Here is a 16338-nt window from a genome sequence, read left to right as displayed (position 1 = left end):
TTTCGCACTTTACTTTGTACTTTATACTTTTGACTTGGCTTTGCACTTTATATTTCGTACTTTACTTTGTACTTTATACTTTTGACTTGACTTTGTACTTTATACTTTTGACTTGACTTTGTACTTTATATTTCATACTTTACTTTGTACTTTATATTTCGTACTTTACTTTGTACTTTATACTTTTGACTTGACTTTATACTTTTGACTTGACTTTGCACTTTATATTTCGTACTTTACTTTGTACTTTATACTTTTGACTTGACTTTGTACTTTATATTTTATACTTTACTTTGTACTTTATACTTTTGACTTGACTTTGTACTTTATATTTCGTAATTTACTTTGTACTTTATACTTTTGACTTGACTTTGTACTTTTCCTATAATAATGAGTGACGAGTATGTTAATACTTGAGTCCTTATTTCCTCTTTATGTTTCATATGTGCTGTTAACGGATGCACTTTTTTAGATGTATCCTATCTTCTGTTCTAACCCTGCCCATCTATCACATTCTTAAAGTCAATATGGCCCCCGGGCCCAAAAATTTGCCCACCCCTGACCCCTAACCACTCACCCTCTGTCTGTATTCCCTTCAAATAATCAGCACAAACCCAAATAGCAGACATTTTTCAGTCATTTTCTCAGCACGCTGGTAAAAACCAAAGACCAAACCGACCCTTTGCAACCCGCATTAAAAATTCAAGCGAGGAGGCCACGGAGATGATGAAGCGAACTCTCCCTCCAAATGACCATTAAGCCACCCGAGCGGAAGAAGTTTTTAATTGAAATCTCTGCCTCAACGGTCCGCCATCTTGGTAATTCGCTCTCCACACAAATACCTTTGACAAATCAATGTTAACTTTAATCTTTTTGTATCTTTATCTTTGTGGCAGATACTCCAATTGGTCCATTCAATTTCCATATTTCAGCTGACTGGTTAGCGGAGAGCCACACATGGCTCCCGAGCCATAGATCGCCTGGATTTATTTGTTATCTTGAAAGCAAAACAAAAATGGTAAGATTTATTGTCATTTTATTTCGCAAAGAGCACCATCACATTTTTTTTTAACTCCCGACGGGCTACACATTCGTTGACGGGAAAACGTGGCACACGGAATCGAACCCGGACCAAGGGATCCGTCGGTCCGTTGGTTCGTCTCCGTGCGAGAAATTTACAATTTTTTTTTTTCGTTTTCAGAAATTCACCTGGAAATAAAAGGACATTTTCCATTTTGATTTTGGGGAATAAGACGTCGTCCAATCAGCTGAGGCCTGCTCAGTGGCAAACTATACATTTCAGGTAAGTCAAATTAAAACAAAAAATATTTGAAAGAATGCAACATAAGTTTAAATTCAATATCAACTTTTGTGTGTTGATTTTTAACTGATAAAATAACATTATTGCAAAAGTTTGTAGACACTCATTAGACACTAAATTAGGTACAACTACAAAACTAGTTCGATAATAATGCTTAGTTTTACTTCAAAAATATACTTTTTTTAACCATTTATATTTACCATATAGCAGTACATGTAAATTATAGTAAGATTATTAATGTATATAATGACCAGTCTTCAAAAATATACTTTTTTAACCCTTAATATTGACCTTATAGCAGTGCATGTAAACTATAGTAAGATTATAAATGTATATAATGACCAGTCTTCAATTTAGATAGCTATAAATACCAGTTATTTTTGGATATTTTGTATTTTTTCCTTGAGCTGTTCCTAATGGAGTGTCCATTGAGTGTCTGTGCAGATGTATTTAGATATCTTGCTCAGAAAACAATTACTTGTAGTAGTTTTATTGGAAAATGAAACTGAATGCATAGGGGTTTACTCGCCTGATTTACTGTATTTTCTCGCATACAAGCTGTATTTGTAAGGGGGAAAAAATCAAGGGATTGGACGGCTTATATGTGCACAAGACTTATAGCGTTTATATACTCTTTCACCAGTAGATGTCAGTAAATTAATGTTTACTATTTGTTGGTTATTTTCAGTTTTGCAGTAAGAAAACTTTTAAACATAACTGGATGAATTACTAACTTACTTATGATATTGACCCTATTAATGTACTTTTGATCGATAGAGTATCTTAGAAATAGCATGTGTGGTGATTTTTATTAAGATTTTTCCTTCAAAGTAACACATTTGTACTCCCTATTGAAGCCATAAATATAGTGGTAAAATGTTGAATTAGGGAGCGGCTTATACGCGAGAAATAGTAGAATTCAACCATTTTAAGGCAATTTTAAGGATGCGGCTTATATGCGAGAAAATACAGTGTGGGTAGCACAGGGTTGATTGGTGTAACTCTGAAAATTGATGATTGTGTTTGTCCTAGGTTTGGATGTCCTTGACGGAAATGAAAATGAAAAATGGTGAGTAAATCTTCATGATACAAAAATTTCACTTTGAATCCAACTCCTAAAATGCATTAACTTCGTCCAAATATTGCATTTTATAGTTGTTAAATTGTAAAAATACAAAGGGTATCTGACAAATAGTGTGTACTGCAGGGGTCACCAACACACTGGCCTGAAGGAATAAGACGCAATTTTTAAGAGATGTTGTGGGAACCAATAGATTTACAGTATTTTCACGACTATAAGGCGTACTGCTTTATAAGGCGCACCCTCAACGAATGACACATGTTAATTTTTTCCATATATAAGGCGCACTGGATTATAAGGCGCCCTGTCTATTTTGGAGAAAATTTAAGACTTTTAAGTGCGCCTTATAGTCGTGAAAATACGGTTTATCAATACTGTTGCAAGTTTCTTAATTTAGATTGTTATTTATAAATATCCTTGATGACCGAAAAGGTTTTTTTTTCGTATTACCGTTTAGAACTCATGACTGAAAAGTATTTTTTTGCGTAACCCAAAGAACTCATGACCAAAAAGTATACATTTCCCATGATTCCATTCAATTTGGCATTTCAGAAATGCGTAATTTAGCTAGTAGCCCTTCATATTATGACTGCTACCTCATAGATACGAAATAGTTGGTGACCCCTGAAATCGCGACAATCTAGTTTGCCGTCCGACGTAGCCAACGCGGTTAGCGGCATCATTAATCGCTAGAAAAAATGTCCAATGCGATGCCATGCCGCCATGGATAAACTCTTTACAAAATGCTATCTGGGTGTACAAAGCGTGAAAAATAGTCCTCTTGTCCTCATAAAAATGCCACATTCAACGAGGCCATTGGGATTCGTACCCCCGACGGGTAAGAAAGTGTTTATCTACACGGTGGTGACCGACAAGAAGGCGTTGTGTACCTGCGCCCCCTCGGCGGCCTTGGTCCCGTGGCTCATCAGTTCTTGAATGGTCATCCAGTTGTCCAGAATCTTCTTATTCCGCTTCTTCATCATCTTCTTGTGGCTTAGCTCGATGATGCTAACTTCACCGCCACTGCTACTCTGCGGATGTTCCTTTAAACTCTCCAACCGACTTCTCTGCATAAATTCACGGCGTTGCCGTTGCTCCTTAGCACGCAGGAGGTGCCGTTTCCTCTCCTCTTTACTCCAGTATCGACCCATCTTCATCTCGCTCATAGCATCGTCATCCGTAGTCATGCCGCCGCTACGTTCCTCCTTGATTTTCAACGCTCGTTCCCTTAGGATTTTATCTCGTACCGGACGTTTGGTGACGTAACGAGTCCCATCGCCACGGATTTTAACCTTCCACTCCATTTTGGGTTGATCCAAAAGAAGGGATGGCGATGGCGCCGGAGGGTCTTGGTTACAGACGCTGAGAAGGCTTAGCTGGCTTTGGGCGAACTCTACAGCTGAGCGTTGTTGGATTAGCTGCATGTAGCTCTGGTAGTGGCGAGCATGGGCCGGTAGCTCACCCGGACGATGGTGGGAACCGTGAGACGGCGAGAAGTAAGGAATCCTCGCCATTTGTCTTCCGTCTTCGGGTCGAAGCATCTGATCCGACTCGGATCGGTCGCTAGGTTCCGGGCTGCTACTCTTACCCGGCACCAGGACCGGACTAGGGCTAAGCGAGGGTCCGGCAGCTAGCCCGCCGCGGAGGTTCCGCCGGTTGGTAAGGCTAACCATCCTCTGGAGGGAGTGTTCAGGGGAGCGATCCATAGCTAAGGGGGTACTACGGGAACTCTCGGCTGTGTTGTAGGCACTGGAACTGTCCTTGTCTGACTTTTCGGGTCTCCCGTTGACGTCAATGGGTTCGCCTTTAGACGGTGGCGCCCCCCGATGGGGGGTTAACGAAGCCTGGTTGTGCCGGAGTTTGTGCGCCTGCATGATGTTTTGGCATTCCAACTCGATGCTACGTAGTTCTTCGTTGAGGAGGCGTAGTTCGTGCTGGACGCCACCGGGTTCGCCAACGCTACACTCGATGGTGCTACGCCGGCTGTAGAAGAGGTCGTACTCGCCGCTGTTACGGATCTGGCATTTGAGTTCTAAGAGTTGCTGGAAACGGTCGCCGGCTAATGCTGTGGCGGAGTCATGGTGGTCTTTGTTGTCGTCCTCGTCTTTGTCTTTGAGGCACTGTGAAAGGCGTCTTTGGATCTGCGCCAGGACGTTGTGTTCGGGATTTGTTACTACGTCTTTTGGGTTGAAACCTTGTTGCGGAGGTTGGGGGAGGGTGGAGCAGGTGGGCTCAACGTTGTCGTCTTCCCGCTGAAAATAACAATAAATAGTTAGCTTTCTAGCGCTTTATGTTCGACTCATTGTCATCGTTTTCCAGGGACTTTAATTTGTTTATTCGATGACATTGTAACATTCATTACATTTCTATAGCGCTTATCATTAAGGTTGGAAGAGGGTGATGGAGCCTATCTGGGCACGACTTTTGGGGGTCTGAATCGGTGGCCTGCCAATCGCAAGACACTAGGAGACAAAGGACAAGCAATCATAGCTAGGGTGAGGCAATTTAGTATACAATTAGCCTAGCATGCATGTTTTTGGGATGAAACTGGAGTACCTGGAGAAAACCCACGCAAGCCCAAAAAGAACATGCAAACTCCACACAGTGAGGAGCCACCCAGGATCGAACCCTCGTCCCTAAAACTGCACACCAACCACTCTGTGAAGGACAACCAATCCTAGCTAGGGACAATGTAGCATCTAATTAGCCTAGCATGCATGTTTTTAGGATGTGGGAGGAAACCAGAGTACTCCACAGAGTGATGAGCAACTTGGGATCGAACCCTCGTCCCTAAAACTGCGCCCCAACCACTCTTCCACCCTATACTTTTAAAACACTTTGTTAAGAACAACCAATCACGGCTAGGGACCATTTCGTGTTGACCTAGGTAGCTTAGCATGCATGTTTTTGGCATGTGGGAGGAAACCAGAGTACCCAAATAAAACCCACGAAAGCCTGGGGCGAAAATGCAAACTCCACACAGTGAGGAGCAACCCGGGATCGAACCTAGGACCTGAAAACCGTCAATCCAACGCACTAAAAACTCACCCACCAGGGCTAAATAAGGATTTTAAATGGGCGTTCCTAATATTATGGCCGCCAAGTGTGCATTTGAACTTGGCGAACTCCAAAGTACGTCAATCAAGGTCACATTTGAAGCGTTTTAACATGAAGTCACATTGGCTGCAAGACGTTTCAACGCCAGGTCACATTTGATGCCAAACCGTAAAAGAAAACAGTCAAAAGCATTCATTCATGCGTTCAACCCGGGCGGCCATGACGGACCGACCTGTTCGCTCTCTTGCTCTTCCTGGAAGGCGGCCAATTCCATCTCCTCACGCTGTTGTTCTTCCAGCATTTCCATCTTGAGCTGCTCCAGGAACTCGCTGTGTTCGTCATCCAGCCAGGCTTCCTCCAGCTGTAGACCCAGGAAATTCTTATTTACACACCCATGTCAAAAAACACAAACAATTTGCCCATTCCGCCGAGATTAGCCGCCATTACGAGCTAGCATTTGTCCGTCTCTGGAGTTTTCCTGCTAGATTTTAATCATCCATGTCCAAAGACTTGTCAAATTTATGACGGCCATGTTTTTTTTTTAATTTACAAAAGGCAGAGGGCTTAACTGCAGTCCTTCCGTCCGTCCAGCGGTCTGAAACTGCTGCGCATTAGCATGTGATTAGCTTTTATGGCGTCACGCTAGAAGTCAATTACAGTGGCACTACATTAAAAAAGACATCATGGAGGTCTTTGCTGGTGGCTTGGCTTGAAAAATAGGCAAAAAAGGGGGTTAAAAAAACAAAAATGGTGTTTTTATAATAGATTTTTGTGCTAGAGCAGTCTTTTGCTAGCATGCTAGCTACTTTTTACAGTGCTACATAAAAGATTGAATTAAATGTCTATACAAAAGTTTTTAATTCCAATACAGCACTTGAATTAAGTACATTTTCAAAAGTAAACAACAAAACATTGTTTTTTTTTTCAAATATGCGCCATTTAACGCAAATATATTTATATACTTTATATAGTTTATCTATTAATATTTATCATGACAATCTATTGATTATCTATGTGTTTTTTGTGTCCATAGAGTTCCAACTTGGCACTAAAGGTCTGCAAAACCATGGAACTAAACCATCCTGGACTTTGGACTAAACAACGCCGCAATGCTAAGCTAATTTCGCTTAAACTACTTATTTGTTTGCTAATTTACTGATTATGTATTTGTCTGTTTGTTGTTGTTAGTGTGCACTATGTAGTGACATTTTTACATCTAATTCTAATCTATAATCCTTAAAAAACCTGATTTATGGGTGTGTGAGTGTGTATGTTAAGATTTTCTCGCTACCTTTGTCCAAACCGTGCAATGTAGAGAGTTGAATTTTTTTATGGTGGTCAGAAACAGCTGTCAGATCCTAATAGACGAGTTATTGCATTTCTCTAAATGCCTGATTTATGGATGTGTGTTTGTATGTTAAGATTCTCTCGCTACGCTTGTCCAAACCGTGCAATATAGAGAGTTGAATTTTTTATGGTGGTCAATAACAGCTGTCAGATCCTAATAAACTAATTAATTAAATTTCTTCACCTTCTCTAAGTGTATAAATTTAACTTTTATTTGTTACCGCAGAAAGCAAAGTTTATGTATGAATCTTTTTAACTATTCAATTCATTTGAACTTTTTTCAATAAATGCTGGACGTCCAATCAATTTTCAGTGGTGGTGTCGCTGTATTCTATGAGTAAAATGTCAGAAAACCACTAGATGGCGCCATGGTTCAACAATTTACAACAATTAGAGACTGATAAATTGGAATCGTCACTTTTTTGTACATTGTAAATAAAATAAGGTTCGATTCCGACCTGCATTTCGGGCCTGGCGACCAGCAACAGAATACTCCGACATTCTTCGTTGGACAGGGCGGCCATGGCTTCCTCGCGGTCCTGCACGTCCTGGCCATTAATCTGAAGAGGACACCCAAACTGGATTAGCACGTGTAGCGCAAAGTAGTTAGACACGCAAAAGGACATCAGCGCATACGCCATAAAAAAGCCGCCAGTGCAACAATGGCGGTTATTATGAATGGGACGCCGCGTTCCGCCGGGCCGACGCCGCGTTCCTACAATTAACTGGCCGCTGACAGCTAGCGTCCATCTTTTGCCTCGCTTGACTAATGGCGCCGTCAACGGCCGATAATGGCGCCGCTACTAGACGTGTAAACAACCCCCAACGACCCCACTGTTGTGAATCAGATCACTCATGTAAAGACTGTGACATGATTTGAGGTCGGACGATGTACACAAATGCGAGAAGACATTTTGGGGGAGGAGTCTGTTTTGTAAACAAAAAGCAGTTAAATAATGAAAAAGTGGAATTGTTAAGTCGTCGACCAAAAATGAATCGTCACGCTAATGCAAATGCTAAAAGCTAGTGCTGCACTGATGTAGATGCTAAGTCACTGGTGTCAAAGTGGCGGCCCGGGGGCCAAATTTGGCCCTCTGCATCATTTTGTGCGGACCGGGAAAGTCAATAATTAATGGCGGCTTTCTGTTTTAGGATCAAATTCAAATGAAGAGTAGAGATGGATATTATATTTACAGATTTTCCCACTTTTAAATCAATTATTGTCATTTTTTAATATTTTTTTGTGTTTTTAGGTCAAGAATAATTTCGTAAAATCTAAAAATATATTTTTAAAAAAAGCTAAAACAAACATTGTTTTAGATCTATAAAAAAACTGAATATTCAGGGATTTTAATCAAGTTCTTTTAATTAATTTATAAAAAATAACTAAATATTATATCTAAATTGTTAAATTTCCAGATTTTCCCTCTTTTAAATCAATCATTGTAATTTTTTGTCAATTTTTTTCTGTGTTTTTAGTTCAAAAATTATTTTGTAAAATCTAAAGATATATTTTAAAAAAACAAAATAAACATTGTTTTAGAAATATAAAAAAACTTAATATTCAGGGCTTTTAATCCAGTTCATTTAATCCATTTATAAAAATAAAAACCAAAATATTATATCTAAAATGGTCCGGCCCACATAAAATCGAGTTGACGTTAACGAGGCGCGCCAACCAACCCGAGTCCGACACCCTTGCATTAAGCGCCAACGGAAATTGTCAACATTAAATATTGTTAGTGTGTACAAATGAATTTGTATCTTACCTGCAATATGCGATCCCCCTCTCGAATGCGGCCATCTTTGGCGGCGATGCTGTTGGGACAGATCTGCAAAAAAGACGCCACAACGTTAGCATATCATGTAGCAATGGAGGCTAATGCAAGTGTAACGAACACGTGGCTCTCGAGCCATATGCCGTTCCCGACCAAAATTAGCTTCTTATCCTATTTTTTATATACTAGCGCTTAAAGTTTCTCTTATTTTGATGCTTTTCTTAAAAAACACTCAAATTCATCTGGGCCCATTCGAAACAAATAATAATTATAATAATAATAATAATAATAATAATTATATGGATAATTTGTCAGATTTAATTTTTTAGGCTCTTAACTCTTTTTACATATTGTCACATTTTAATGTGAAATTTAGACCCTGCCATTACATTTATTGTGGCTCTTAATCTTACATCACCGGACGTTTGGTCGCCCGGACGTTTGCTCGCCCAGACATTTGGTCACCCGGACGTTTGGTGGCCCGGAGGTTTAGTCGCCCGGACGTTTGGTCGCCCGGACATTTGGTCGCCCGGACGTTTGGTCGCCAGGGCGTTTGGTCGCCCGGACGTTTGGTCGCCGGACGTTTGGTGACAGAGCGTTTACAGTACTTAGATATTAAACTATGAATCATTTTGTGGTTTCATGTGATTCCTGCTCATAAAACTTTGTTGACAACTCTTGATAATATAGGAAACAGTTTTAAATCAAAACATTTTCAGACTGAGATTTTTTTCAAAGCAAAAAAGGTGCCACAGCTCAAGAAGTGTTGCTCTACATATCCCACATTTTTCTTAGGCAGCACTTTCAATTGGTTTTAAATTGCCTTTTTTCTTAGATGTCTGTTTTTATTCTTCATTTAAAATGGTACTAAAACCTGTAAACCCCCCCCCCCCTCCCCCGAAAAGCCCCTCCCCCTCCCAGCCAATCCTTCTTGGAACAATAATCCAATTTTCTTGGTGACAACATCATAATTGATGTAGTTTTCGCCAAATCTTCGTATCCAACCTCTACCTTCAATTGCCTTTGTTGGCTCAGGTCTTAGCCCCGCCCCCCACCCCGCCCCCCTACCGGTCCCGTCTCGAGCCACCTCCCCGTTTAATGAGTGTTGCCCCCCGAATAGCAGCGTTGATGAAGATAAAGTGCCGCCTTGTTGTCTGAGACAATAAAAAAAATGGCCACATACACAAGCCCCGCCCCCTTTGTTGTCTTGCATTATCCTCAGGGTTGGCAAACAAGTGACATCACACAAAGAGACGAAATATGTAGAGTTTTGGCAGGTTTTAATGTCATGAAAACCATAATTTTGATCGATTTTTTAAGTTTAACTTTTTTTAAAAATCATGAAAATTAAGACAATGTCCCTAGAATTAAAAAAAAATGTAATTTGATTGATTACTGCAGGTTGAAAGAGATTTTTTTTAGAAAAAAAATGTTAATATCATTTCTAAAGTTTCAAATTAGTCAATTTTAGACTGAAAGCTTTTTTAAAACTAAAAGTTACGAGTCACACAACCTTATTTGCTCTTAACTCTCCAAAAAAGACGAACATTAAAGAAGATAAAAGGTAAACGTTATAAAAGTCTCACCAAAGTGCGCCATTAAAAACACTCTTTGATCTTTTCTTTTTCTAAACGGCTCACAATCTCCAATCGGGAATAAAAAAAATAAAAAAATATGAACAGCCTAAATTATTGAGTTGCTATGAGCTGTGTTTTATTTTTTAGGGGTGTTCATTTTTTAGATGAATAACTCGTTAACCAATGAATCATTTAGCCGAGTCAGAATTACAGCCAAATGACCTTCTTTCTATTAAAATAATAATTTTTAAAAAATGTTTTTACGACACTACTTATCTAAAGTTGTTGTTTTTCTCGGTGTGGGGGTGCCGGTGACTCACCTCGCTGACGTAGATGGCGACGTCATCTTCTTCGTCGGTTCTGTAGCAAAGAGTCAAACCCAGTTTTTCTTGGCTGCTGAGTCGGCATAATTCCACTTCCTATAGAGCAAAAGGGGGGGATAAATGAATTTTATTTTATTTTATTTTTTTAAAGTTGCCTGAAGTGTTTTTCAGATGAAAGAAATTGTTTGCGTAGTAGTTTTTTTTAAGGTAAAAGTTGTTCCAAATACTTCTTTAATATTCATTTCTATGGTTTAAAAACGTTCAACTCGAGGTATCAAACTGTTTTTTTTGTTGCGTTGTCAAAGATCTTTTGTGTTAGATTAGATTAGATTAAGGTAAGAATAAAATTAGAATCAGATTAGCTTAGATTAAGGTAAGAATAAAGTTAGAATAAAATTAGATTAGAATGAAGTTAGATTAGAATTAAAATAGATTAGAATAAAATTATATCAGAATAAAATTAGATTAGCATAAATTTAGAATAAAATTAGATTAGAATAAAACTAGAATAAGATTAGATTAGAATAAAATTAGTTTAGAATACAATTATATTAAGATTAGAGTAGAATAAAATTAGATTAGAATAAAGTTAGAATAAGATTAGATTAGAATAAAAATAGATTAGAATAAGATTATATCAGAATAAAATTAGATTAGCATAAATTTAGAATAAAATTAGATTATCATAAATTTAGAATAAAATTAGATTAGAATAAAACTAGAATAAGATTAGATTAGAATAAAATTAGATTAGAATAAAAATATATTAGAATAAAATTAGATTAGAATAAAATTAGATTAGAATAACAATATATTAGAATAAAATTAGATTAGAATGAAATTAGATTAGAATGAAATTAGATTAGAATAAAATTAGATTAGAATAAAATTAGATTAAGATTAGATTAGATTAGATTAAAATTACATTAGCATAAAATTAGATTAGAATAAAATTACATTAAGATTATATTAGAATAAAATTGGATAGGAATAAAATTAGATTAGAATATTCTGAGATTAAAGTAAAATTAGATTAAAATAAGATAAGAATCAAATTAGATTAGAATAAAACTAGAATAAGATTAGATTAGAATAAGATTAGAATAAAATTAGAATAGGATTAGAATAAAATTAGATTAGAATAAAATTAGAATAAGATTAGAATAATATTAGAATAAAATTAAAATAAAATTAGATTAGGATTAGGATTAGGAGAAGTTAGATTGGTCTATATTAGACTAGAATAACTTGATTCATTCCATATTTGGGAAATTTCCCTGTCACCGTAGCAAAAGGGTGAGAATACAGACACAGAAAAAGACATTTTAGACCTAAATAAACAGGTCATAAATAATGACTATTCCTACTATAATAAATAACGACAAAAGTGGACTCCCCCGGGGTGGTAGGCCAAGAACTTCATGGGAATTGGACTACTTCAGTGACTCAGTGTCTTTTTGCTGCCGCAATAGAAATGGAATAAAATAGCTGGATTTCAATCCTGCAGTTCAAACACGAGAAATCCCAGAAAAACTTTGAAGACACCACAAACCCAAGCAATCGGCAGCCTTTTGATCATCACACACGTTCCCTTGCGTTGGGAATCAAACCCTCACGGGAGATCAAGTGTTTTCCCCGGGTCGGGCCAAATATAGACTCCCACAATCCCCCAAAATATGGAATTATGCTAATGTGAGCTAGTACGTACCATACACGGCGTATGAAAGAATTCCTGGGCTCCCCCTTGAGGATACGACAACATTTGCATGAAGTTTTGGCAAGAAAAAACTGCCACAAATGGAGTGGCAAGTTTGTCAACAAAAACTAATTTGGTAACGTATTTTCACGACTATAAGGTGCACTTAAAAGTCTTAAATTTTCTCCAAAATAGACATTGCGCCTTAAAATCCAGTGCGCCTTATATATGGAAAAAAACAGAAAACCACCACTGTCGGATATTAAAAAAAAACACAAACGCCTGAACTGAATACTCAATACTGTTAAATATGCAGATGCCATCTTAGTTTACAAAATCTCCCATCATATAGCTCCTCCCCCAATGCAAGATTTTATACCAAAAAAGATCCAAAACATCAACAATGGCTGGCTCTAGAGGTGACTGTAAAGTAGTGAGTGCTTCATACCGGAAAGTCAATAGCAATTACCGTATTTTCACCACTATAAGGCGCACTTAAAAGTCTTACATTTTCTCCAAAATAGACAGTAAACCTTATAATACAGTGCGCCCTATATATGGAAAAAAAAATGTCATTCATTGAGGGTGCGCCTTATAATGCGGTGCACCTTATAGTCGTGAAAATACGATCATTTTCCTCCGTTTTGACCCAAAAAATATTTTGGAAGTCACCATTTAATGCGCTAAAACGTTCCCCGAGTTGTTTGCTAACGCGAAGACTCCATCAAGCGTAAATGAAGCGGTACAACCATCAATTATTGCTGTAGTTTATTGCCACTCGGTGATTAATTACTAACAGCAGTCTGTGATCACTTTGCAATTTGAACAGGAGTAAATAAGTGAGTGACTCAGAGAGCTATTTGTTTTACGCTTTATCATTTATTAGCGAACTTGTTGCGCGATAATAAAGTTTTTGGAATATTCCCACTCAAATTTGGGAAATGATAATAGTTTTCTTATTGTTGAACGATTGTTGTCGACAATATCAATGAAAATGATTGACAGCTAACGCTGATCATGTGAAAGTGGAAATTAAATTAGAGAGTTATATGTATATATGTATATTTATATATATGTATTTTTTAAATATCTTTAAACAAAAACTAATTTAACACTGGGTAAAATATTTTCAGCAATCTAATTCACCTAAAGATAAATAATATATTTAAAATTGCCATTTTTAATGGAACAACCAATTCTCTAAATAAATATTAAAAATAAATTAATGCAATATTAAATGAATTATGAAACAAAGGCTTGAATTTTGACCAATTCTCTAAATAAATATTAAAAATAAATTAATGCAATATTAAATGAATTATGAAACAAAGGCCTGAATTTTGACCAATTCTCTAAATAAATATTAAAAATAAATTAATTTAATATTAAATGAATTATGAAACAAAGGCCTGAATTTTGACAAATTATTGAGATTTTTAAAGAGAATCTTAGCCAAATTTGAACAATATCATATATATCAATATTCATATTACCTAATAGGGAACAACTAAGATAACATATTTCAACAACACTTATTTATATATTTATTAATTAATTTATTTATATATGTATGTATTTATTAACTTATTAATTACTTATTTATTTATGTCTGAAATGTATTTTTCTGTGTCTTTATTCTCACCCTGACAATGAAAGTTATCTAATCTAATCGAATCTAATCTAAATTAATCTAATCTAATAAAAATGCTACTTTTCCTTCATGTGCTCTATTTCTATCATCACCAATTAAAGACAAACTAGTGAATCCATTTTTTTTCATTTTCTGAACCTCATAATCCTCACTAGGCTTTTGAAGGGTGCCGGAGCCTACCCCATCTGATATCAGTCACGGACACTCGCAACCATTCACACTCACACTCATACCTACTAGCAATTTAGAATGCTAAAATAGCCTAGCATACATTTTTGGGGGAATATGGGAGCCAACCGGAATACCCGAATAAAACCCACACCGGCCTGGGCAAAACATGCAAACTCCACACAGATAAACTGACCTGTATTTGAACCCAGGAGCCTCATACTGTGAGGCTGACGCAATAACCACTTGGCCTCCAGGCTGGCATTTGAAATGCAAATTTTTGCTCATAATAATTAGCAAAAATGTATTTTTTTTTTTACCTCATATTCCAAATCTTCCGTCCTATCGGCATCTGCCGGAAGTGGCGAGAGGTAGTCGGTTCCTTCGTAGAAATCCTGCTCCACCGTGTGAAGCGAGTGACAGCTGTCAGGGGTGGGATGGAAACACAAAGGGGGCGGGACATAAGTTGCGTCTTTTACCAAAGTTGAGTGACAGGTTTTTTACGCCGCCGCAAAATGGCGAATAAAGACGCCATGGTGGTGGTGGCCTTTGACTGCAGCCGCCAGAAAAGAAAAGTCGCCGGTTGCTAATAAGCACTCATTCCCTCCAATTGCCCGTCATTCTTGAGTGACGGGCTGCCAAAGCCCCGCCCATTCTGACGCACTCGGTGTGTGGCAGCAGCCAATTATCATTCCGTCAAATAACGTGGAGGACTGCACAAGAAATCAAAACTTTTAAACACGCGGGATGGAAAATGGGACACAGAAAGACTCTGAAAGGTTTTTATAAATTGGGCAAGTTGATTGGTTGTCACCAATTCAGGGTGTCCCTCCCCCACCTTGTGCCCGTAGTGGGATGGGATAGGCTCCAGCACCCCTGTTACTCTGAAGCGGTTGAGGAAAATGGATGAATGAATACTACATCGAGAATATGAAAATGTTTATGTCTACCTATGTCTATGTCACCTATGTCTATGTCAACTGTTTATGTCAACTGTTTATGTCAACTATGTCTGTCTATGTCTGTCTATGTCTGTCTATGTCTTTCTATGTCTATCTATGTCTATCTATGTCTATCTATGTCTATCTTTGTCTATCTTTGTCTATCTTTGTCTATCTTTGTCTATCTTTGTCTATCTTTGTCTATCTTTGTCTATCTTTGTCTATATTTGTCTATCTTTGTCTATCTTTGTCTATCTTTGTCTATCTTTGTCTATCTTTGTCTATCTTTGTCTATCTTTGTCTATCTTTGTCTATCTTTGTCTATCTATGTATATCTTTGTCTATCTATGTATATCTATGTCTATGTATATCTTTGTCTATCTATGTCTGTCTATGTATGTCTATATATGTCTATATCTATATATGTCTATATCTATGTATGTCTATATCTATGTATGTCTATGTCTATGTATGTCTATGTCTATGTATGTCTATGTCTATGTATGTCTATGTATGTATATGTCTATGTATGTCTATGTCTATGTATGTCTATGTCTATGTATGTCTATGTATGTATATGTCTATGTATGTCTATGTCTATGTATGTCTATGTCTATGTATGTCTATGTCTATGTATGTCTATGTATGTATATGTCTATGTATGTATATGTCTATGTATGTATATGTATATGTATGTCTATGTGTGTGTATGTCCATGTATGTCTATGTATGTCTATGTATGTCTGTGTATGTCTATGTTTGTCTATGTATGTCTATTTATGTCTATGTATGTCAATGTATGTCAATGTATGTCTATGTATGTCTATGTATGTCTATGTATATGTCTATGTATATGTCTATGTATATGTCTATGTATATGTATGCCTATGTCTATGTATGTCTATGTCTATCTATATCAATGTCTATGTCAACTATGTCTATGTCTATGACTATGTCAACTATGTCTATGTCAACTATGTCTATGTCAACTATGTCTATGTCAACTATGTCTATGTCAACTATGTCTATGTCAACTATGTCTATGTCTTTGTCTATCTATGTATATGTCTATCTATGTCTAGCTATCTATATGTCTATGTCTATCTATGTCTATCTATGTCTACGCTACACGCAGGGTTTTAGTGAGCGACTGGTTCAGCAAATGTCTTGAGATGACATGAAATCCGGGCGAGGATTTGTCCCAAAGCCTCCCCGTGACAAACATAAGTAAACCTGGCAGGAGGTGCGAAGAACATAATCACGCGTGACAAAACATTTGTCATCTCTATGAAATCTGCGCCGTATTCAATAGTGCACCCGATGGTGGCCATGACAAGGAGGAAAATGAGAACTTTATGGGGCGCATTGATTACATCTGGGCCTCCAGCCACTTGCTTG

At 37.3% G+C, this 16338-nt stretch overlaps 1 protein-coding gene across 1 annotated transcript in view; it reads right to left on the bottom strand.

The window, feature by feature from the left end:
- Nucleotides 1-2901: 2901 nt before the first annotated feature.
- The window catches only part of LOC144192103 (PDZ domain-containing RING finger protein 4), a 46431-nt gene continuing 32994 nt past the window's right edge, over nucleotides 2902-16338 (bottom strand). The window contains exons 3-8 of the mRNA XM_077711147.1: nucleotides 14320-14422; nucleotides 10482-10580; nucleotides 8576-8638; nucleotides 7265-7366; nucleotides 5692-5820; nucleotides 2902-4654 (exon numbers count right to left, since the gene is read on the bottom strand). Of these exons, the coding sequence (XP_077567273.1) occupies nucleotides 3257-4654; nucleotides 5692-5820; nucleotides 7265-7366; nucleotides 8576-8638; nucleotides 10482-10580; nucleotides 14320-14422 (1894 nt within the window). The 3' untranslated portion in view covers nucleotides 2902-3256. The remainder of the gene's footprint in view (nucleotides 4655-5691; nucleotides 5821-7264; nucleotides 7367-8575; nucleotides 8639-10481; nucleotides 10581-14319; nucleotides 14423-16338) is intronic.

Source organism: Stigmatopora nigra, unplaced genomic scaffold (genome assembly GCF_051989575.1).
Source record: "Stigmatopora nigra isolate UIUO_SnigA unplaced genomic scaffold, RoL_Snig_1.1 HiC_scaffold_25, whole genome shotgun sequence".
Taxonomy (NCBI): Eukaryota; Metazoa; Chordata; class Actinopteri; order Syngnathiformes; family Syngnathidae; genus Stigmatopora; species Stigmatopora nigra.
The sequence above is the reverse complement of the archived record's forward strand: the minus strand, read 5'-3'. Positions and strand labels throughout refer to the sequence as shown.